Below are 21,041 nucleotides of genomic sequence, written 5' to 3' on the forward strand. Positions count from 1 at the left end.
GTTAAAGGAAAAATTGAAAAAGACATGAAAGGCTTTCCGCGTTGTTACCGTTATGTAGGCTGTAACCACTTGGACTAGTATGTGAAAAATGATGAAATGTAGGCAACATCAAATAAGGTGTAGCCCTTAGCTCAACTCTCGTCGTTCCCCGTTACTTTATTTGTGATGATAAGATTGGTGTCCACTTCCGACAGATTTCACTTATCTCTTTCTCGGAGCTCGTCTAGCACTAGCAGCGAGTTCCAGTTACAATAACAAAAGACAGAAAGCGAAAACCCGCTGTTTCATCTTTTGTTTTTCGTTTTCTACGAATCTGAAAACTGCGGACCCGATTCCGGAAGTTTCAAAAAAAGGAAATAAATAAATAACAGGAATCCAATGAGCGTACAAATAATTCGGCTGAAGGAGGAAACGGAACTAGAAAATTGTGTTTAAAAATCTTTCGGAAAACAGGAAGGAATCCAGCCGATGAGAAATGATTTCTAACCTGAAGGACCAGGTGTTCTGGATCCAAGTTCCGACGGTCCAGCAAACAGGACGATATGTAGACGCGTGCCCATAAGTTTCCAAAAAAGGGGAGGAAAGTTGATTTAAGGTACAACTCTACATGAGAGAGAGAGGGGGGAGGGAGATAGGGCGGATGTTCTATTTTTCATTGTCCGATCCAGCATCACTTCCGCTAGCAATATTCACTCGAATTCCGCTTGAATATGCTCCGTTCCGTTTCAACACGCTGCTGCCAAGAACAGGCTTCCGCTATGTATGGCAGTTCCGAGCATAACCATTTTTTCCTTCCATCTTGTAATCGATTACGAGGAATGAAGAGTTTGCCCCTCGTTATCTCTCGAATCGGAACAAGCAAAAAAAAAATATATATGTTCCGGTCTAAGGAAAACGTCATTTATGGCACAGACTATCTAATAATGAAAATGTACTATGGGCTCTAGAACTCTCTCCATGATGAAATCATCACCTGGGGAGAAAGTCTAGTCTAGCTCCTATTTTTTTGTGAAGTCTATAACTTGTTTGTTCGCCCAGCCGTCGAATGACAGTTATACATAGGCCTAGTATATGTACAAACACAGATAGGAAAGTAGGCAAAAGATGCATATGTTTCCCCCCTTTTTTGTGTGTGTTGTTCCACCCTACCTTCCGTGGATGGAGGGAGTGGGGGGTCTGGGCACCGCGAAATTGGTTCATGTCGGTTTTAAGTTTCCACCAATTTTGGTTAAAATGTGAACAAAATAGACAGACAGACAAGGCAGGTTATATGCACTATAGAGAAATGAGATATAGCTGAAAAATTGGCCCGGTGTGGTCGGGATGAGGTTAATCATGTGGGCAGGTGACAACTAGTCGAATAGAGTGCTTGTTGTATGGTACCACAATCGGTTATTTCTGGCTCGCTAGTACAACTGTTGAGGTTAAGGGTTTTCAACCCGACAATTGCTAAGACCTACCTGAGGATACCAGAGGCCTCAAAGGGTGAGAGGGTCCAATCGATCCATCCGGGACTTTCCGTTTAAAAAACAGAAGCAGTTTGTACACGTGCTCTTTTTCGCAACTACAATTCCAGGATCCCCCCCCCCCCTCCCCCTGCTCAAATGCGATTCAAAGAAATTTCTGCTCCATCAGGAAGGAACGCAACTTGAGCCGAGCAGAAGCTTCTGGGTGTTTCGAAACGAGGCGCCATTTTGTGGTATTAGGTGATTAATCCCGAGCAGTTGGAAATACTTGAAAGCGATCCAGTATGTGTGTGTACTTGATATAGATTTGTCCCGAGCCTTGTCATTATTTTTTCCCCCACTTTTTTTCCTTTTTCATAAGAGGGGGAGTTCGACCCACCTGGCAAGCACACGCTGACCACATGTTTCCTCCATAAAGCAGGTGCGCAACTCTCTCTCTCTCCCCCACACACACACTCGGGGGAAAAATAAAAAGAATAAAGTTTTGGTGAAACACTTCCACTATTCACCCCCACCGTGAGTGTAGTAGCTACGCTAGGGTGGGTGAACGGTTTCTGCAATAACCTAACCAATGGACAGGTGTGGGCATATCAAGAGCATGAAAAGGGAGTGAGGCATGAAACGACGAACTAGTGAAGGATTAATCCAAAACATTATGGAAGTTCTGCTCGGCATCCGGTTTTAATTGAACGCGTTCCCTAACCGAGGGGAAAGTAAGGAAAAAAAAAACATTTCTCTGTCAAAGGGGTCGTTTTGTTGGAAAGGGGAGACACCGTGATAATCCGATCGCCTTTCACCTCTTGTAGCGTTTCATTCGACTTATTTCTACCGACGACCGTGAAATGAAGGATACAAAAAATACATACAGTATTGGTCATTTTTCTACAAACAGACGTTGCCCTATATTATCTTCGTCGTCACGATGAGTCATAAAGGTACAAGACACGGTCAAGACAAAATGGGAAAAAGTTGGACGGAATATGTAATTCAGACTTGTCAATAGACTTGTAAAAATGCTCACAGTTGCATCATTTCAGATCATTTTTAAGGAGGTAAGTTAAAATAGCAACCAACTGGAAGTGTAGGCAACTACTGACATGATAACCATCATGGCTGATACTCCAGGTTTGCTCACAGAGTTGCAAAATTGGTCGAAATCACAGAAGCAAAATGTTGTGTTGTCGTAATAGTTCCTACAGTGAGGGGGTATTATTAGTTTCAACAGTCACATCAGAAATTGTGGATCTATTTCATTACCTCTTGATGTCTAATTCATCAATGTCATTGAAAACATATTGTGCTAGCCTGATATCTCTGGCTGCTGGACGGCATCCTTCGTAAATATCAGCAGGAATGTCTCTTCTAATGCCCTTGATGGAACTGAGGCAATCACGAGTGATGATTTCTTCTGCTCCCTTCTTCTCTACAATTTTGACGCATTTATCGTTCGGGTCTGGACAGGTGTATGACCAATGCCACCTCCAATCAAAGTTCTTTCCACAGCCAGGGTGTGTACTGACACATTTGTAACACCACAATCCCACACCTTGGGCTTGAACTGAACAAACTAAAATGGTTAGATACAAAACGCAGATACCAATATTTTGAATAATTCAACTTACATGTCGATAAACCGATCACAAGGCAATATAAAAGGAAAACAATTCGCATTTTGATCAAAGGAATATGTTGGGAAAACTTGAAAACAAAACGTTAAAAAACATCAAGGGCGTCGTCTAGATATTCTCACAGCCATCTAGCGGTGATTGAACATACTAATATCTTCGCCATCTATGATTCGGAGTTTGAAACAAAAAGTAATTGAATTTAACACAAAATGTTTTTACAAATCCATTGTCATTTTTTTAGTAACCACAATCATATAAAAATTATAAATGTCTTGAATAAACAAAGATGTATCAGTTAAAATTAAAATAATTTTTAGAAGTCGTTTCCTGTTGCGTAGCGTCACCTAGTAGTCGAACGATAAACTACAAACACATCTAACTGCGCCTTCTGAAAAAAAAGTTATAATGAAAAAATGGTCTCCAGAGACTAGAGTAAATTTTTTATTAAATCTGAAAGCCTCTTTGCTTGAAATAGACCGAAGATTATGCTTTGATTTACTAAAATTAAAAAAGAGCTTTATTTGCGAAATGCCTGCTTTGTATGCGTATAGTGTAGAAACATACCCTTATTTCATCACGAGCTTAAATATTTATATTCATTGCACCACATTCGGGAGGAAAAGTATGAAGAAATAAAAATACCGGTCAGTTCAACATCTGAAGCTCTACATTTCGTCCCATTGCTTCATTTGCCTCAAAGAAAATTTCATCTATTGATTAATCGATCGCTTAAGCAGAGAAATTAAATACACGTCTAAGATGTATTCCAATTGGAAAACAACAAATTAATTTCAGATGTTGAAGCTTTACAAAGTAGGGAATATCAGAAATCGATAACGTGTAATGCTTGGAATTGTTGTGTGCACACAGCACTCGTTCTCTGGTAGGTTTGGGTGGAAAAATAGGGAATACTGTCGAGAGGATACCTGGCAGTATAGTCCCTGAAGGCAGACAGGCATAGTTAAGAATTCAAAGTACTATGATATTGCTAGACAAAGGGCAATACTGGGATGTAGGTAGAGGGGAAAAATGTAAATTCCGAGAATAACGAACCACATGAAACTGAATAGCTAGCGGAAAGATAAAAATCGATCTGTCCGTACACCTTTCATGTTGGTCCATGTTTTTTTCTGTATAAGATCTAATCTGTTGTTGGTACAAAATAGGTAAAATATATACACACATATATACAAAGCTGCATCTGAATCCATCTTCTCCCACAGCTTTCCCAGAGAGGATAGGTGGCGCTGACCTCAATCTCATGCGTAAGCTTAAACCGTAAACTAAAAATTTTCCCGGCAACAGTATACAGTTACAATCACGTCATTATGAAGACGAGCTCAAGTTCATCACCTCCGATGATGTACGACTACTCGGAAAGAACTACTGCGAGAATTCTTCCAAATTGCGGCTTCAAAACCAAATGATAACCTTTGGCGGATCAAACAATCAATTACGCCGTATTGTATAGCGCTCGATTTCTGTGAATGCCTAAATCCACGGTGAAGAATTTATTGAAAACGAGACTATTTACGAGGGGATCAAGGTTATAAAAATTCACATTTTAGAGTCAGTGGAATCAAAGCCCATCGCAGCGATGGGACTTTTGGGTCGCGTCTTCTCCAATCAATACAGGCACGTGTAAAGTTCCTCCCTCGTGATCACAGTCGAGGTTAGCCTATTAATTTCATGCCCGTTTTATCGTTTCATTTGTTACAAGGATCACGACATTTCGTCGAGGTTGTAGTTCAACACTTAAGGGTTTTAAAGTATCTTGAAATAATAATCCATGTATTTTACTTGACGAATGACGTTTGGGAATCTGCGTGTAAAATCGATAATACCGGACAAGATAAGCTAACACATAAATCTCGATCTAGATAAGTATAATTTGAAAGTTATTGTTTGATTATATTTTTTTCCCGCGTGAATATTTTAAGCTTTGCATAAGCATTATCTTGGTTGTCGTTTTTCTTTTTACCTGATAGTGAGTGTTTCAGTTTTAAAAAAGCTTGGAAAATAAATAGGGCATTTAATTAATCCGTAAAACCTTCCTCAGATTCATTAAAGCAAATGATAACGGATAGGAGGAAGCCTTAATTGTAGTTTAGATATATAATCCTTTGCATCAACCGCACGGTTGCATATGCAATTATTATTGCTCAAGTCATAAATTTCCTAACGAACTAGAAGTTCTAAATTCTTATTTCTCGCACTGTTATCTAAGCTTCTACAGAATGCATTCAAGCGAACAAGTGAATCGAATAGAGCAATTGCTTTTATTTTCTCTCAAAATGGCCACTGTAAACTTAACAAATGCTCCGACAGGTATACCGGAAGCAGGTTTTTTTGTCCTGAGCATTTTCGACTTTCACGAATTCCCGCAAGCGATGAAAACCAGAATTTCAACTTCGTCTGTCTGCCAAGAGATGGAAAACCAATAATAATGTAAGCAGAATATCTGCCTCTTTCTTGCCGGCTAACGACAACGGCATGAAATATACATACACACACATGATAAAAAGGGCCCCCTTGAGAGGAATATTATGTTTCATTCCGACCCGTTTTCCCTTCTGAATAATATTCATTTCAGTTCTAAGATTTATAAGAACCGGTAGGAACAATGTCGTCGGCGAAATTTTTTTGTTCAAGCTACAGGTAACATGAGAATCTATCCCACCACGAATATAACGACTATATTTGTGTATCATGTGACATACGTTTTTCAATGTATGCACAAGTGTCACCGAACTTGGCATATTTGTCAAAAGGAATTATACCGGTCGATGTAACAAAATGTAAATATGCAACCATTTCTGTTGCCAGACATTAATGGCGGCCATAAAACTCGAAAGGCTGTGAATCCAAGCAAATCGCCCAAATCCCGTCAAAGAATCAGTCCAAATGTTATGCTAAAGGGGTTGCTGCTGCATTATACCAGTTTCTGACTTTCAAATGATATTATAAAGCGACTAAGGAAATTACGCCCCACGTGTTGAACGAGAAAATTGGCAAATTGTTGATTGAAATAATCTAAGTTTTGCTGATGAAACAACTCGTTATTTTCGAGAGCTTGTTATTTCAATCACCACTACAACGTATTATTTCTTTTAAATAGTAATGATTGAGAAATCTTTGCAAAATGGGAAAAAATCGTTTGAGCCTATGAATCAGACAGCGTGTGAAAAACGTGGTCCAGACAGGAAGAGGAAGGGGGAAAATGGACAGACCGAGAGAAAGAGATGGAGAAAAAGCGCGAAAATTTTCTTTTTTTTTTCAACGGCTTTTCCATCGATTTCATAATCGATCATTACTCACCTGGCATTCGTTGGTTAATTTTATCTCTGAAATCAAGAACTTTCGATAAAATAAAGATTGAATTTTATGAAAACTAATATTTCATTTTAATTCATGTTGAAATTTAGCTTTTACAAGATTATTTTGTGAATTTATCATCATCTGGAGTTGAAAGTAAATCGATTGATTAGAAAAACTCGACTCGACTGTAGCGCCACCAGTGTTGGCGTCCGCAATTTCCCGGCATTTCGAGATCGAACGTGTGCTCGACAGTCCCTCCACACTCGCGTAGCGCCTTTCGTCAGACGAACAAGTGTGTCCACGATTCGTAAACGCTTAACTTACCAGTTTTCATAGCCTCCAAAGCTAGTACACTTTTAAAATCTCTTGTATTTCATCAGCAAGCAGTGTATCTCAAATCTACAATGGCAGACACACACGTTGAAACCAGGTGAGCATTTCTCTTTACTTGTCACATACCGCATGTGCGTTGATTGTTTCTTGTGGCGCGTTCGATGACCGCGCGCTTGGGAAAAGAGGAAAGTTCGGGAAGGCGGCAAGATGGCGCCGGTGTGTGTGTTGATGGCTGGATGCCGGGCCCGCTTCAGCTACACACTGGTGTGTCTCTCTGTATGCGTGTGTGTAGGAAGACCAGCTGCGGAGCATGCGTGCTGTCAGCTTTTAACTTTCATCTCCCGTTTGTTCTCTTGCTGAAAGTCGGTTGATCAAAGTCACACAAGTATTGATTGCTTGTGAACACACACACACGATCATGGGTTTGTCGCTCCCGTCTAAATTCTGTTAATTCAAGTTGCCATTAAAGTGTCCACGTTTTTTTTTCCTTATTTCTCTGATGAATGCATAATGCCGGTTAGCTTACCGCCAAGTTAGTAGAGGCTCTGGAAAAGAATAGGTGAGGAGGGTAGGTAAAGAAAAGGGGAGGGGAAAGAAGCTTTTTCACTGGCGGCGATCGTGGGTGCTGTGCGCTTTGAAAATTCGACGGAACAGCCTCGGGCTAAAAAGTCTCTTGGCTTGGTTCGGTGCTTGCTTGAATGGCTGAATAACTCGGGAAATTCCTCGGATGTCAAGGTTATTGACCGACTCTTCTTTTTATTCGCCTATGCGCGTGCGTGTGTGTGTGTAGAGGGAAAAAACATCTGCCGGATTCGAAAATGTACATATAGCGACGCAGCCGGCGCTTTGCTTTGCGAAGGGGACAGAGTCTTGTTTTCCCGCCAGCTGCCACGTGTGCGACTTTGACAGCGTGTCTCATTTTTCACTTTTTTCTGTCTTTTTATTACAGCAGCGACTTGAACCAGGATTCTTTGGATGGTGCCCAGGCTTCCGTCAGCGAAGTTGGATCAGCCGAAGAGTTTGAGAAGGAGAACACTGAAGATACGCCTTCTGGATCTCACGGAGAAGCCGATGGTAACCAAAGAAAAATTCTAACCACCTACTCATTATGTAAAGTCGTGAAACGCGGTGTGTGGGTCTTTCACGCACTAGCGGTGACGAGACGAACCACGAATGTCCTTTCATGACGTCGTTTTTTCTTATTTTACATTTTTCTAATTAAACTTGTCAACTTTTAGGTGATGCAGTTGATGGAACCAATGGCGAAGAGAGCCGCGAGGCCGAAGATGCTGCCGTTCCCGCAGACGCTACCGCCACTGCTGCCGTGACCGAAAATGGTGCTGCCGACGCCACCGCTGCCGCCACCACCGCTGAACCCCACGTCAATGGCAACGGCAAGTGCGACGAGAACGCTGAAGCAGACTGTAAGCTCCATCTTTCATTGACAAATAGAATTATCAATAACCATATTTGCTTTTATGAATGTTTAGCAACGGAAGTTGACGGATCTGCCGCCGAGAAGAGGAAATCGATTGTCGAGACCGAGGCTTTGAGCATTTCGCCCAAGAAAGCTCGTGTTGAAGGAACTGATGAAGATGTCATTGGAGCTGATGAAGCAGCTCTTCCTACCAACGGAAACCACGAGACAGTCGCGTAAATGGAACATAAACATCCGGCCCCCATTTTTCTCTCTATCTAAGTAACCCCCCAACCCACTTCCCCGTTTTACCTTATTTTTATTTTGGTAAGCAGTTACTCTTGCACACTGTCTGTCTATGAATAAGGATCAACGGCCATCACTTGTTGATTCAAATATGTATCTCATCATCTTCATTTGACGTGGATTTTTTTTTTCAACAACTAAAAGCGCGCGCGTTCACTCATGTTGACTTAAACTGGAAGGGCAAATAAAGAATCAACTTAAAAAAAAACTTTCGTTTCGTAATGTACTTTTGAATCAACTTTTGATGGTCTCCGTTTACTTTTTCATCTGAACGTAGAAATTCTCGATAATGGTTGTCGGTCTAGGATAGTTATTGGTGTTGTCGATTGATGCGAGCGTCATGTTGAAGAATTGGTTGAAAAATGTTTTTCATACCTTATAAAGCGCAAGTTTCTCACATCGACATATCCATCTTACGTTTTGTATTCAGTTCACATCCAAATCAATCCTTTTAACACGGACATTAGGCGTTTGCATTGCGCAATTTCGTACATTAACATGATGTCGCCCCCCAACTTTTTTAAAGCAAAATCATGTATTAAATAATTGATCGTCAACGTAAGACTTACCTAAAACCTACCGATTGGTTCCTTATGTTTTGATTCCAGCAGCTTTGTCGATGGCAATTCCATCTTTAATTCTCATTTAATCTGGGTGTTGTGATTTCTTCCCTGGCTCCTTCCGGCAAAAAGTTGCATCCGTTCAAAAGTTCAAAAATTCGCGCGTGCTTTTATCCCAAAAAAGCGGCCGTCACCTTTCTATGTGTCCCTTGAGCACTTACTGTCGTGTCCATTTCCTAAACTATAGTTCATTTTCTGGAAGTCTGTCGTATCATCGTTTGCGTTTAACTTTTTCGTCGACACCGACACCATAGAAAAAGCTCGGTCGAGAAGTTTATCCTTTTCCTGCCAATACATTTTTCTCTTCTTTCCATTTTCCTCTTCTTTTTTATTCACTCTACAATTCTGTCTTCATACTTTTTATGTTTTTTTTTCTATCCATTTTGGTGCCAGTCGCCCTCGAGGGCCTCAATAAACGGAATTGTACACTGAAATCTGGCAATGAATCCATCGTTTCAATTTTTATATTTTCCGCATCACACAAAATGTACATGTGGCAACATGGCATCGAATGAAACATTTGTTGTCTGCTAGCATTGTCTTGGTCCACTGTGATCAAGTATATAATCGACTTCAATTCAATGTCAGTTGTGAGTGAGAGAATACGAATAATGTTAGATTTGCTTTTGTTTCAACTAAAGTAGTTAAAAAGATGAATCGGAGTTTAAACAATAAAAAGATACAGCATACCGCTGCCGGAGCAAAGAGACCTGTCTCGCTGCTTTCATCTGAAGAAGAGCTGAGTGATAGAAGAAGTAGTAGTAGTATTGAATCTACACAATCACTCAAAGATTCAAAGTGCCAAAGAAGTACAAGGAAAGCTGCCCAGAAAGGCTGGCAGGAAAAATTTGATCCTTTTGAATGCCATTTTGTAGGTTTATCTTCTACCTCTGATGAGGAATGGAGTGACATGGTTCCAAAACATTCCCGAGACAGTGATCTTGATTGGAGCCCAGAGGAGTCTCAGGTAGTTTATTTAAAGCCTACATAGAATTTTGTATTTAGTATTCAGTTTCATCTCAACTTTTGTAGTCCAGATCAACAGCACCTCAGAAACATAGACCGATCGCTATGAAGAGAACATCCCCCAGTAGTGCACCCATTCTTAAATCAGGAGCTAATTTGAAGGACTCAGATGAAGATCTACATTCATCACCTCCAAAGCTGATGGCAATTGTCAAGAAATCAAAAGACTGCCCCAAGCCTTCTCGTCCACCACAATTGAAAGCAAAACCAACGTCACCTATTGATAGCAAGGACAAGATTTTACTCTCTGTTCAAACACCTCTTGATTGTGTGGAAAGTACAAGCAGCCCAGAAAATCCTCCTACTCTGGCAGCAAAGCCAATTTTTGAAACAATTAAAGAAAAGAATTTGTCAGTAGCCAATTGTAAACCTCCTAAGCTAAAGGTAAAACCAACACAAATTCAGAAAGATTGCAATAACCAACTTAAACCAAAGGAACCACCTTCAAACGTCGTAATGGAACCAGAATCACCAAACAGTAGAAAAAAAGTAAAAGTTTCAGTAACTTCCCCAAAGCTGTTACCCATTTTCGAAAAACCAAAAGAGAAAAGTCAAGTGGAATGCTTTGCATCGCCCCCCAAAGAAACCACATTCTTTTTACTGGCTGAAGATGATGTTTCTGAAGCTTCTCTGGAACCTCCAAAACTGAGCATTGTAAAAACAACAAGAAGAAGTAGCCACAAATCTTCAAAGCCACCAATGCTTGAAGAATTGGTATCAGACTCAGGGGTAATTGAAGAAGATCAGGCCTCATCACCTTCTCCAGGACCTCCAAACCTTACAAGTACTCTTACAAAATCAAACACTTGCAACCAAAAATCTTCTCAGTCACCTCGTCTCAAAGCAGCCACATCAAACTTGGTTGTTCCCGATAAAGATAAGCAGATCTCAGTAATACCTTCTCCAGCAGCTCTAAATCTTGTGACGAGTGATACAAAATCCAAGAAGCGCAGTCACAAAAAGTCTTCCCGACCACCAGTTCTAAAAGAAACGACGTCAATCTCAAAGGTTTCTGAAGTTCCTGAATCTATACAGTCTCCTTTAACACCCCTGAAGTCGAAATCGGTTTCAAATAAAAAAGGGAAAAGGAAGAGTTCAAAATCTTCTCAACCATCAACACTGGAAGATCTAGCAACAATCTCACCAACCTCAGTTTTACCTGAAGCGCAGGCTTCATCCACTCCTCTTGCAATACCATCAAAGATGAAAACGATTGCTAAAAAAAAGATGAGTAGTTCTAATCCTTCTCCACTACCAACCGTCATACCAGAATCAACAAGTGACGGAGTCCAGCGTTCGACAACCTCATCGCCACAGCTAATCATAGATTTCCCCCTCTCGTTCTCTGGAACAAGATCGCACAAAGCTAGCCTTCTTGAAAAGGGGTTTGAGGTAAGTTTATTTTAAAACTTTTACATGCCCTTCAATTTTTAATTAAACAAGATTTTGCGTTGTAGAGTGGAAAATTTATTATACTCAAATCAGATTTAAAAACTCAGAAATCTCCTAGTATATGGAGAATAGACGGGAAAAATCTGCTTCAAAAATATGAATCCATTTCTTACAATGATGGAATCGCTTATCGCAACATTTCTACAGTAAGATTTTGTAATTTTACAATTTTCTTAGTTGACACTTCATTTTATTTTTTTTTTTACTTTTTTATAGTATTCTAGCTGGATGGCTTCTAACAAAGGTCTCTATGTTCCTATCGAAGTGGAATTTTCCGTCCAGAGTAAATCTGAAACAATTGTCACTTTCGATCGGAAAAACGTCATGCTTCCAATCGAGTAAGGTTTACTTAAAGCATCTTCGATTTTATTGCTTTTATCCATAATCTTTATCCTAAAGGGATGGAATGATGGAAGCGTTGAATGAAGAGGCAAACTCTATGATAGATACCTTTCAGATTTACCTGCAAACCCTAATTTCTCAGGCTTTGGATTCCAACTTTGTCAAAGAAATTGTCAAGGAACAAGGTATAAAATTGGTTGAGTTATATTTTCTCGGCTTTGTTTAAATAAATTATTCTTCCATTAGACGAATACTTCTTGTCTAGTATTGCTGCGATAGAGGATCATTGGATTTTGCCCAAGAGAAAGATGTTGAAGGAAATCATCAAAATGAAGAAACCTTTCCAGGTATGTGGTTATTCATTTCTTGCGGCCATCGGCGCTCGGCTATTATAATTTCATTTTTTTATTTTTTATTATTATTATTCTAGGAATTATTAGAGGCTCACCCGGGGCTAGAGCTGCGATGCGTAACGTCCGGTGACAAGTCGTGCGATAGCTGCAACGGGCGTAACCCTACGAGAAGTTTCGAATTTCAAACTCTTAGTTACAGCTTTGACACGCTGGATATAATGGAAGGGAAACCTACGAATAAGGTACTTGTATTTTTATTAGCTCATGTTATGAGAGAAATGAAACAAATTTTGCATTGTCGTCTCGTTTCCACAGATGTATCGACTCTGCCTGTCGTGTACTGACCGAATCCTCCTCTACCACGAGCTCTTCCACATGCGCTACCATCTTTTCACTTGTTGTCAGACTAAAGTAAACCAATATGATCAAGGTGACGGCCCTGCAGCACTAACATCATCTCTAGCTGATCAAAATTGGAAGTCTTTGATGCATCGTAAAGTATTACTTGTACTAGCCGAAACTCAACAGGTCATCAGTCAATATTCTGCGGATGCTTGCGTTGTTTGAAAAATGATTTTGTTGCATGTGACTATAAATCGTGTATGGTGCTGAGTGTATGTTTTTGAAACAAAGCATGAGTGACGTCTGACGCGACTGACTATGAATGATCGGAAATGTTCTTCGATATCTCGCTTTTCTGCAATACAAGACATATATGTTTTAATCCGCATTTAAAAATTCAAATACTTTGTACAACTACATTTTAGTTCTTTATTATCTTGGCGAATTAAAAAAAAATAATTATGCATTTATCTCATTTGACAAATGAACACACAAAACGAAAATACAAAAACATATAACTTAGGTAGGTTCGAATAATGTAGGACGCAATGGTCAATTTAAAAGTTTAGACAACACAGTCCCATGTTGACAGCCAATCAGGTTCTTGCATATTTTCTTCAAAGATGGGTGAGCCAGAAATACTATTTGTGTGGTCGACATAGTCGATGATTTCCTCTGACTTGCAAAAAGGCGAATCTGGACATTCAACTGCCCGCTCAAGTAAATCGTCATTGCAGTCTCGAATATCGGGGAAAGATTTTAAATGTTCATTGGAGGAATCAACATTTGTTTGTGTTTCAAAGGACATTAGACTGTCGATGATCTTCTCGTCTAAAGTGATGTCATTGCATGAAGCCTCAACATACTCGAGCAAATCAAAGTCAACATTTTCGGTATTTGTGGGGAATGACAAGTTTTCAGTTTCAGTTTCATCACTTTCCAGCACAGCTTTGGTAAGCCAGTTTAGAATATCTATTTTTCCTTCAGCTGCTTTCGTTGTTACGGTGGGTGCTTCGTCAATTTTAGTGTTATTGACAACTGTTGATGCTTTGATGTTTTTGTAAGGTTTTTGAACTGTTGCTCGGACAGCCACTGGCTGTGTGCGTTGTCGAGCACGGCAGACATTTTCAGTCCGTTCAATTTTAATAACTGAGCTGATGAAGGGGATTGAAGAATCAGCATCAGATGTAGAAGCATTCTCAAAACCAAAGATGGGATGTAACCCTGTCCCTGCGGCAGAGGTCCATTAATAAGTGCGGCTGACTTAACAGGATACATCCTTTCCATGGATTTGGAAACTTCTTCTACATGAGGGGTTTCAATGCCAGATAATCTTGCATTTTCTGCCAGTAGTAGCTGGTTTTCAGCTTTCAGGCGATCATTCTGAATAAAATTTAAGGTTATTTTTTATTGGCTGTAATTTATTAAGGTACTTTTGATTGTTTTTATACCTCTGCTCTGAGATTGATAACAACATCTTCAAGTTCGTCCATTTTGGCTTTCTTCTTGTCTCGAGCAGTCTGTGCTGCAACCCGATTCTTCATTTTTCTATTAAATAAGACATATTATTTGAATGCTCTGGAATCTTTTTCGTTTTTAAGATGTTTACCTCCTCAAGAATTTTTCTTGTTCTGTCATGTGGTCCAATCTCTGCCTCTTCCGGGCAGGCTTCTGACAGTTGTCCTCTCCACTGAAATCACAGTCGATTTCAGAACCTTCTCCATTTGTTGAAGACGAACTACTGACAAATTGATGAGTTTGGCCCAAACTCAAAGCAGCTTGGCTGCCTGGTTGTATCAAGATGATTTGCATTGTTGTGTAGTGTGGGGATTTATCTTTTAAACTCACAAAAGATCTTTGCTACTAGAATATAGATTCTTCAACTGATTTAACACGGTTTGTTATTGCAACAGAATTTACGGATCAGAAGGAACAAATTCTCGATACGTCATTTCTAAGTTGCTGAAATTCAAATGTAATGGAAACGTCTGGATCCCATCTGTTTTTATAAGGTCTGTCTTCCCTTCCCTTTTCATTTTGACGTCATGGAACACCGAGCCAATCACTGTGATCCAGCAACAAAGTGGGCGGTGACTAATCTTGCTGATGCAACTCTCGCTAGAATTCAACTCATGCTATTTGTAAACAAGAATAACGAGTCTAGAAAAACCCAATCAAATCCTACGCTACTAAAGTAAACAGTCTGAATTTATCGACGAATGCCCTTGTACGTGTAACGTACACTTCAACTGCTTATTTTCCCGTTCCGTTCTCTTTTTGTTTTCAATATTTATACGGGTTGACGCTAGTCATCTTGGTTCTGATGAAATCGAGTAGGGTTTTAGGCAATAATGTTTTGCGATCGCGTTTCTCGTTGAAGCGAAGAAAAAATCCATATTTAAACTCAAAAGTTCCAAGTTTACCATCTGGGAAAGACAAAATAAACTACCGACTCGTGTTTATTTAAACCGGCGGTTCAAATGTGATTAAAGAAAAAAACCCAGGGAATTCCCCATATTGACGTCATTTTCATCCTCGCTAATTGTCATTCGTTTAAAAAAAAATTGCTCGCATACTTTTAATTGATATAGACGTGTTTAAGTAAATTATTTAATCTACGCGTTATGGAAAGAGCAATGGACAAATAAAATTAAAAGTCCCACCCAAGGTCACAAAGTGACTGTTGTGTATATAAATATGGCGATGGCATTCGTGCATTATAACTATGTCTTGAGGCAAACCTGGCAAGGTACATGCAAACAACCTTCAGTTTCCAAAAAAAGCATGCAGGTAAAAACTGTAATTTTTCCTCCACCAAAGAAATGTAATTTCGGTCTGAAAAATCTCCAAAAAGAAGTAAAGCTAGATCATTACATTGGTCCCCATTTCTAGGTTTCCTAGTATTCTTGTACTACCTTCTTCAATAACTCAATTAATGGGCATACACCATGCTGATTTTGATGAGAAGAGCGTCAATTCGTTTTTCTTTGTTGCTATACGACGAATTTATTGAAGAAACGGGTAAAAGAATCTTTACTGCGTCGTATATGATAGCATCTACAGGCTTCCGGCTATACCCCGAATTCATGATGTGAATTGGTAAATAAAATTCTCTAGTTGGCGGCGGCGGCGGCGAGGTACCGTGCAAGTCGGGCAAATAGACGAACGAAAATGGCATCCAGACTGATGTACTGTATGTTTTGGACTCCCGGGGACTTCCCTTTCCCCATCACGAACAAACCCCTTCATTACGTACCGCCCAATTTTTGACTTTTTGAAAATCACAAAATGTTTTTCTTTTTTGTTGTTGTTATGTTCGTAGCTCGTGTGTTTAAGGGAAATGTTTAAAGTTGAATCCTTTTGTAAGATGGCATTCAAATGCTCGGCATCGATCCGCTCAGCGTGATAGGACGTTATCAATAATAGTTGAGCAAAGAAAAATCTAGTATCCTATTCGTAAACATGGTGGCATTATGGATTTCCGTTCTATTAGACTTTTATGACGAGGGAATCGACGAGTGCGCACTCGCTGTTCCTTCCTCAATTATCGACTATATCCTTGAACGGTTTATCTCTTCTCTCTCTGCAATTGGCGATAAAACTCATTTGACTAGTCCGTTTTATCTCTCTGTGGATTGGGGGAGGTGATCAAGTACAAACTGATTTCTCGACTCAAACATTTCCCGTTTTCATAACTTACGTAAGCCTGCCGGCGTTTATATAATGCTCATGTTTAAACCAACTTTTTTGGGCCTTTCGCGGGAAGTTTGCTGACGCTATGGAGTCTTCTCTTGACATTCGTGAATCGATTTTCATTATTAATCAAGTCAAACTTTGGCGCTCATGTGTGTAAAATGCTTCACTTCGTCTACGAAATGACACAACATTTCACATCCAGCAAAGTGTTTGGGCAGTATCTCTCCGTGTAAACTACAAACCGCAGAATAATTTGTACAGGATGCGATTATATGCTCTCTCCCTTGGCATATACAGGAGAAATCCGGGTTTGTTATTCCAGTCACGAAAGAAAAAACCGCAGCGCATGCCCGCGTTTAACCTTTGAAATCAACCCTATAATATTGTCACCATATGATAATCTAATCGAAATCGGATGCGAGTCTCAAAATAGTACCCGTCCGTCCCGTTGTTCGATCGATGAGAGACAACCTAATTTGAAATGTTACGTCGCATCGCTGTGTGATAGTTATCTTTGAGTTGAAGTTTAGATTCTAGACAACTACGTATATACTTGTACAAAGTTGGCGCCGGAATAAAATAGACATTCAGCTCAAAATAAGTTTTGTTCGAATACATATTTAGTTGGAGTATAAGTTAACTTTGACGGGAGAGATCTGTGTAATGGCCAAACGTCTCGATTTGAGTCTTTCTCCTTTAGGCTGCCGTTTGTGATTATACCGCAAATTTGATTACCTTCGCTTTCGGAAAGCACATCCGGTGCAATCCTTGTTATTCGTATTGTTTTCTTTTTTTATTTCCCATTAAGCATCATGTGATGTATATATATATAGAGAGAGGGGCTAGGCTACTGCGTATATCACGGCTAAATCTTTAGGCGCAATTCCTACTAATGGGAAAGAAATAATCATTATGTCTGCCTCGATACACACACCGCACGCGTTTGATTTAATAAAAACTGCGCCAGCAAATTGCTGACGCTTGACGCATATTGAATCAGAACACAATGAGGCAGGGATTACATTGTATTACATCACTATACACAGCATCTCCGGGGTTTTATATATATGGCCCTTGGGCAGTTAAGTTTGATGGATCTTTAGCTTCGAGTTTCCCATTATCCCCCCATAAGTCTAGTATAGTACACATCTCTCTCTACTATAAAGAGTCGATCAAGATTTAATCCCAGTGTGATTCTGGCTCGTGCCAAGATTTCTAAATTAGCTTTTCAATCTTTTTCGGAAAAAAATAAAAATTTCCTAATCGATGGTGTGTAGGTGCTTGTGTATAGCGTTATAATCGGCTTTCCCCCGCGATTGTTTGCTGTTTGAGTTAACTACTTTTTCGATACTTTAAAGCACAGCCAACCGCGGAGAGTTCCATACATATTGCGTCATTTTGTTAAGTTGGCCTTCAAGGGGGAAACAGATATGTAGGCAGAGCCTCTGTGACACTATGCCCGTGAGAGCCGAAAAATAAAGCTAATTGAATGAGCCATCTACTTCATGGCTTGTTTGTTGGCTTTAGTATAATATACTTCACTTTCACGACGACCATATAGGACTCGACGACGAAAGAGTTTCCATATCCCATTTGATGAGCCCAAGTTTTTTCCCACTATTTTATGTACACGTATACTTTAATTGAATTTCGGTTGGGTTCCTCCTCCCTGAGATGTGCCTGTGCAAAAGTCTCACAACGGGTCGCGCACAGCTCTCATCGTCTATAGCTACACTTTATAGTCTGGGAGCAATCGATACTTTTTGACTATAGGCTTGGCTTTATCGAGTTGGTAGACATCAATATCGACGTCAGACGTCAGCTAATATTGTTTTGCTTTTTCTCCATTATAGTTATGTAATAACGTGACCCGTGACTCGTTCAATTCAATAACCTAAAAAAAAAAGAAAAGCGAAACTGGTTAACATTTCCCGGGAATGAAATGGTGGTGAATCAGTAGTAATGCAAACACGCCATTCAACTTGCCGGGCTTGACTTGGCTATTGGACGGCAGCACACAGATCGAGCGTTTACATCTATATAAGCATCCCTATACGTGCAATACACTTTGTAACACGCTCGCCGCCATCAAAGAGAGTGAATAATACCAAAGAAATTCGATAGCATGTTGAGATAAGTAATCTCTCTGCCAATCAATTCAATGATGGGAAATGGATGAGAAAGTCAACGACTTTTCGTCCGAGAAAATGGTATTTATAGTTATCGATATAAGATTGTCTTATTAGTTTTGCCGTGGATATGATTGCCACCTCATATGAAGCTTGGACAATTTAGTACTACTGATTCCCTATCCTGTATCGTTGAGGAAAATATTTCAACCTCAAACAATTCATGGTGGAAGCAGCCCCACTTGAATCGATAATCCCGGGAACCAACTTCTTTTTTTTTTGGGAGGGGGGCGGTTGGTGTGTCCCGATATTGGAAATAATACCGCGGCAGCACAATGCCTATTGCGTGCTCGATACAACTCCTAATAAAGCGTGTGCACCAACCCGTGAATTTAATAAGAGTCTGCTCTCACTGTGTGTACACATACATATGCGTGTATTCTATTTATAGATGCGCCGACCGTGTCCATAATAACTGCAACACAATATAATAGAGGAATCGAATAAGATATCACTTGGACTTAAAGTTTGATAATTGCCCGAGCCATTCGGCATCTAACGGTAGTTTGGGCCGCGCTCTATATTTATGCAACTGTCACATGAATGTATCGTATAGCTATCACGTTCTCGCTTGACTGTCTTGCCAACCCCCCACACCACCCGACCATTTCATTTCCTTTTGCTTATGGAATTTTACGACCGTAAATCCATCCGAAAGGTCTCGCGTGCGCCCTGTGTAAAGAAGCATTAAAAGCTAGGCATGGGGAAATGATGGTTTTAAGCCTTTTAGTTCTTTTTTTTCTTTTCTTTTTTTTTTGTTTATTTTAACATGTTTTATTTTTGTTTTTTTCACGCCACATTTGGAACAACAACAACTATCGAATCCCGGCTTTCCTTATGTTTACCATCATTAAATCTAACTTTTGCTCTCTTTTGTTTTTTCAATGCCATTCCCTTTCTCGTTGCGGGATCATTCATCTCTCTGCTTCTTCTCTTTATTGTGTGTAAAAACAAGAGAAAAAGAGGGGATGGGAAGAAGGAAGCCGGAGGATAGATAGAAAAGAAGAAAAATACGACCATCTCTCTGCTCCACGAGCAGAATGGTCGGATTTTGGGCAGATTCCAATAACATGCCTTGCTTGCTTGTTCCTAATCAAAAGAACATTGATCGACATTAGTTAATCTCGCAGAGGCTTCCGTTGGATCTGAGCTAAATACTTTGGGTACTTGACTATTAGATGCCTTTCATCTCCATACTCTCTCTCTTACATCATCTATAAGACTCTTAGTACTTTATTATATTGGGCAAGAATCTCATTTTATTTCCCTGTATTAATACGCGTGACGGAAGATGATGATGTGCAGAGCATTTATTAACGATGGCGTGGTCATCCCAATAATCGAACCTATTGCAGATGGCAGACTCGTATTAATTAGGCACAATTCACTAATGAATTCATCTGTGCACTAGACGCAGAATTATAAAGAAAAACCGAAAGCGATTGGATGTAGTAACAAATCTAATAGAGAAACTCATCGATCCGCCTAAAACTTGGCAATCTCCAAGTGGTTTGAAAGCGTATCGTGTTGCTCCAACCAGAGTCGCCACCGGCTTGTGCATCGCGGAAGTGTGTGTTTTTTTCGTTTTCCCCGGTCTTACTTTTGCGCAATATAGACGAGGAGGATTCACTGGAGCACAAAGGGACGACACTTACTGGATTGGACCCACAGCCAAGTTAGACGTGTATATAGCGAGAAAGTAGAATTATTCGCAAGTGGGCGCACTTTCTCGATAATCCTAAGCGGATAAACTGGCAGCCGCGCAGCACTGCTGTCGTCGACCAGCGCCGCTAGCATATCCCCCCCAACGCTCCGATGGAGCCATACAGAACAGTCGTCGTTCGTGTTTTATTTTGTTAAGGAGGCTGTTTTTTAAATTGATCGCAAGACATTTAGTCGAGGCGATATAAATCGGCCGCAGTGATGTCGTCAACGTTTTTCCACACTCCATATGTATAGGTGATGTCGTCCTAATCTCTAATATGTAAAGAAGGGGTGGGGAGAGACATGTTTGAACTGATAAGAGTCGAGGAAAAAGTTTAAAATTGGTTGACGTCTGTCAACCCGCCGCCGCCGCTTGCACGGTCTTTCCGGTTGATCCCATTTTTTCGACGCAAAATCGGTCGATCGGCCGGCGGGAGCCGTTCGCTCTCGACCTAGTAACACATCACAAGGACCTTTGTGTTACGTATACGCGGCGCCCTGTTAATGTGTGCCTTTTTTCGGGTGGAGAGGGGGGTGGGTGGGTGGGTGTTTGGCTTTGATTTATTATTCATTTCAGTGTGGTGCACGGTACGAGCGCACAATCGTCCCGCGAACAGCGTGAATACATTTACTAGTCACCTCTTTTGTAGATTTTCCTTGCAAATTGAAAGCTTTAGAGACGGCTAAATACTTAAACACACCGCGCTGTGTGATGAATGAAAACGCGGGGCTTTCAAAAATGTGTAGATATAGGCTGTCTCAACTGTCTGGGACCTTTAAGTCAACAGAGTTGCACACGCGTGAGGACGTCGCCCCCCCTCTCTCTCTGGAATGATTTAAACAAAAAGA

At 40.3% G+C, this 21,041-nt stretch overlaps 4 protein-coding genes and 1 long non-coding RNA gene across 7 annotated transcripts; 2 read left to right on the plus strand and 3 right to left on the minus strand.

Moving 5' to 3' along the window:
* Positions 1–2,340: 2,340 nt before the first annotated feature.
* Positions 2,341–3,247, minus strand: LOC124192685. Of its 2 annotated transcripts, none has more exons than XM_046586131.1 (3): positions 3,089–3,247; positions 2,724–3,024; positions 2,341–2,659 (listed from the first exon to the last, which is right to left on the minus strand). In XM_046586131.1, exons 1-3 carry the CDS (start codon positions 3,135–3,137, stop codon positions 2,524–2,526), a joined length of 486 nt encoding a protein of 161 aa, XP_046442087.1. In that variant the 5' UTR covers positions 3,138–3,247; the 3' UTR covers positions 2,341–2,523. The 2 variants fall into 2 exon arrangements, with proteins under 2 accessions (XP_046442087.1, XP_046442086.1); XM_046586130.1 differs by having other exon boundaries at positions 2,724–3,033; positions 3,089–3,239.
* A 3,374-nt stretch (positions 3,248–6,621) lies between these two features.
* LOC124192688 lies at positions 6,622–9,522 on the plus strand. 2 transcript variants are annotated; one of them, XM_046586135.1, is made up of 4 exons: positions 6,622–6,842; positions 7,695–7,819; positions 7,984–8,169; positions 8,236–9,522. In XM_046586135.1, the coding sequence occupies exons 1-4, from the start codon at positions 6,817–6,819 to the stop codon at positions 8,400–8,402; spliced, it is 504 nt and encodes a 167-aa protein (XP_046442091.1). In that variant the 5' UTR covers positions 6,622–6,816; the 3' UTR covers positions 8,403–9,522. The 2 variants fall into 2 exon arrangements, with proteins under 2 accessions (XP_046442091.1, XP_046442092.1); XM_046586136.1 differs by having other exon boundaries at positions 6,642–6,842; positions 7,698–7,819.
* Positions 6,754–7,698, minus strand: LOC124192689. Its single transcript, XR_006873812.1, has 2 exons — positions 7,272–7,698; positions 6,754–7,189 (listed from the first exon to the last, which is right to left on the minus strand). It is a non-coding gene; the product is annotated as an uncharacterized LOC124192689 (long non-coding RNA).
* Positions 9,523–9,599: 77 nt separating the features above from the next.
* On the plus strand, positions 9,600–12,985 carry LOC124192686 (nucleolar and coiled-body phosphoprotein 1-like). Its single transcript, XM_046586132.1, has 8 exons — positions 9,600–10,055; positions 10,121–11,506; positions 11,572–11,712; positions 11,783–11,904; positions 11,966–12,093; positions 12,155–12,255; positions 12,339–12,503; positions 12,577–12,985. The coding sequence occupies exons 1-8, from the start codon at positions 9,741–9,743 to the stop codon at positions 12,826–12,828; spliced, it is 2,610 nt and encodes an 869-aa protein (XP_046442088.1). The 5' UTR covers positions 9,600–9,740; the 3' UTR covers positions 12,829–12,985.
* Positions 12,986–13,018: 33 nt separating this feature from the next.
* Positions 13,019–14,798, minus strand: LOC124192687 (X-box-binding protein 1-like). The gene is made up of 3 exons (XM_046586133.1): positions 14,213–14,798; positions 14,055–14,151; positions 13,019–13,986 (listed from the first exon to the last, which is right to left on the minus strand). Exons 1-3 carry the CDS (start codon positions 14,413–14,415, stop codon positions 13,603–13,605), a joined length of 684 nt encoding a protein of 227 aa, XP_046442089.1. The 5' UTR covers positions 14,416–14,798; the 3' UTR covers positions 13,019–13,602.
* Positions 14,799–21,041: the final 6,243 nt, after the last annotated feature.

Source organism: Daphnia pulex, chromosome 4 (assembly GCF_021134715.1).
Source record: "Daphnia pulex isolate KAP4 chromosome 4, ASM2113471v1".
NCBI classification, from domain to species: Eukaryota; Metazoa; Arthropoda; class Branchiopoda; order Diplostraca; family Daphniidae; genus Daphnia; species Daphnia pulex.

Bases quoted from the DNA above. Each gene is read 5' to 3' on its own strand.
- LOC124192688 (XM_046586135.1), top strand. From the start codon at position 6,817: ATGGCAGACACACACGTTGAAACCAG. The intron at 6,843-7,694 runs GTGAGCATTTCT...TTTTTATTACAG, and splicing joins GACACACACGTTGAAACCAG to CAGCGACTTGAACCAGGATT. The intron at 7,820-7,983 runs GTAACCAAAGAA...GTCAACTTTTAG, and splicing joins ATCTCACGGAGAAGCCGATG to GTGATGCAGTTGATGGAACC.
- LOC124192686 (XM_046586132.1), top strand. From the start codon at position 9,741: ATGAATCGGAGTTTAAACAATAAAAAGATACAGCATACCGCTGCCGGA. The intron at 11,507-11,571 runs GTAAGTTTATTT...TTTGCGTTGTAG, and splicing joins TTCTTGAAAAGGGGTTTGAG to AGTGGAAAATTTATTATACT. The intron at 12,094-12,154 runs GTATAAAATTGG...TTCTTCCATTAG, and splicing joins AGAAATTGTCAAGGAACAAG to ACGAATACTTCTTGTCTAGT.
- LOC124192687 (XM_046586133.1), bottom strand. From the start codon at position 14,415: ATGCAAATCATCTTGATACAACCAGGCAGCCAAGCTGCTTTGAGTTTG. The intron at 14,152-14,212 runs GTAAACATCTTA...CTTATTTAATAG, and splicing joins CAAGAAAAATTCTTGAGGAG to AAAAATGAAGAATCGGGTTG. The intron at 13,987-14,054 runs GTATAAAAACAA...AATTTTATTCAG, and splicing joins TTATCAATCTCAGAGCAGAG to AATGATCGCCTGAAAGCTGA.
- LOC124192685 (XM_046586130.1), bottom strand. From the start codon at position 3,137: ATGCGAATTGTTTTCCTTTTATATTGCCTTGTGATCGGTTTATCGACA. The intron at 3,034-3,088 runs GTAAGTTGAATT...TAACCATTTTAG, and splicing joins TGTGATCGGTTTATCGACAT to TTTGTTCAGTTCAAGCCCAA. The intron at 2,660-2,723 runs GTAATGAAATAG...CCCTCACTGTAG, and splicing joins GATGAATTAGACATCAAGAG to GAACTATTACGACAACACAA.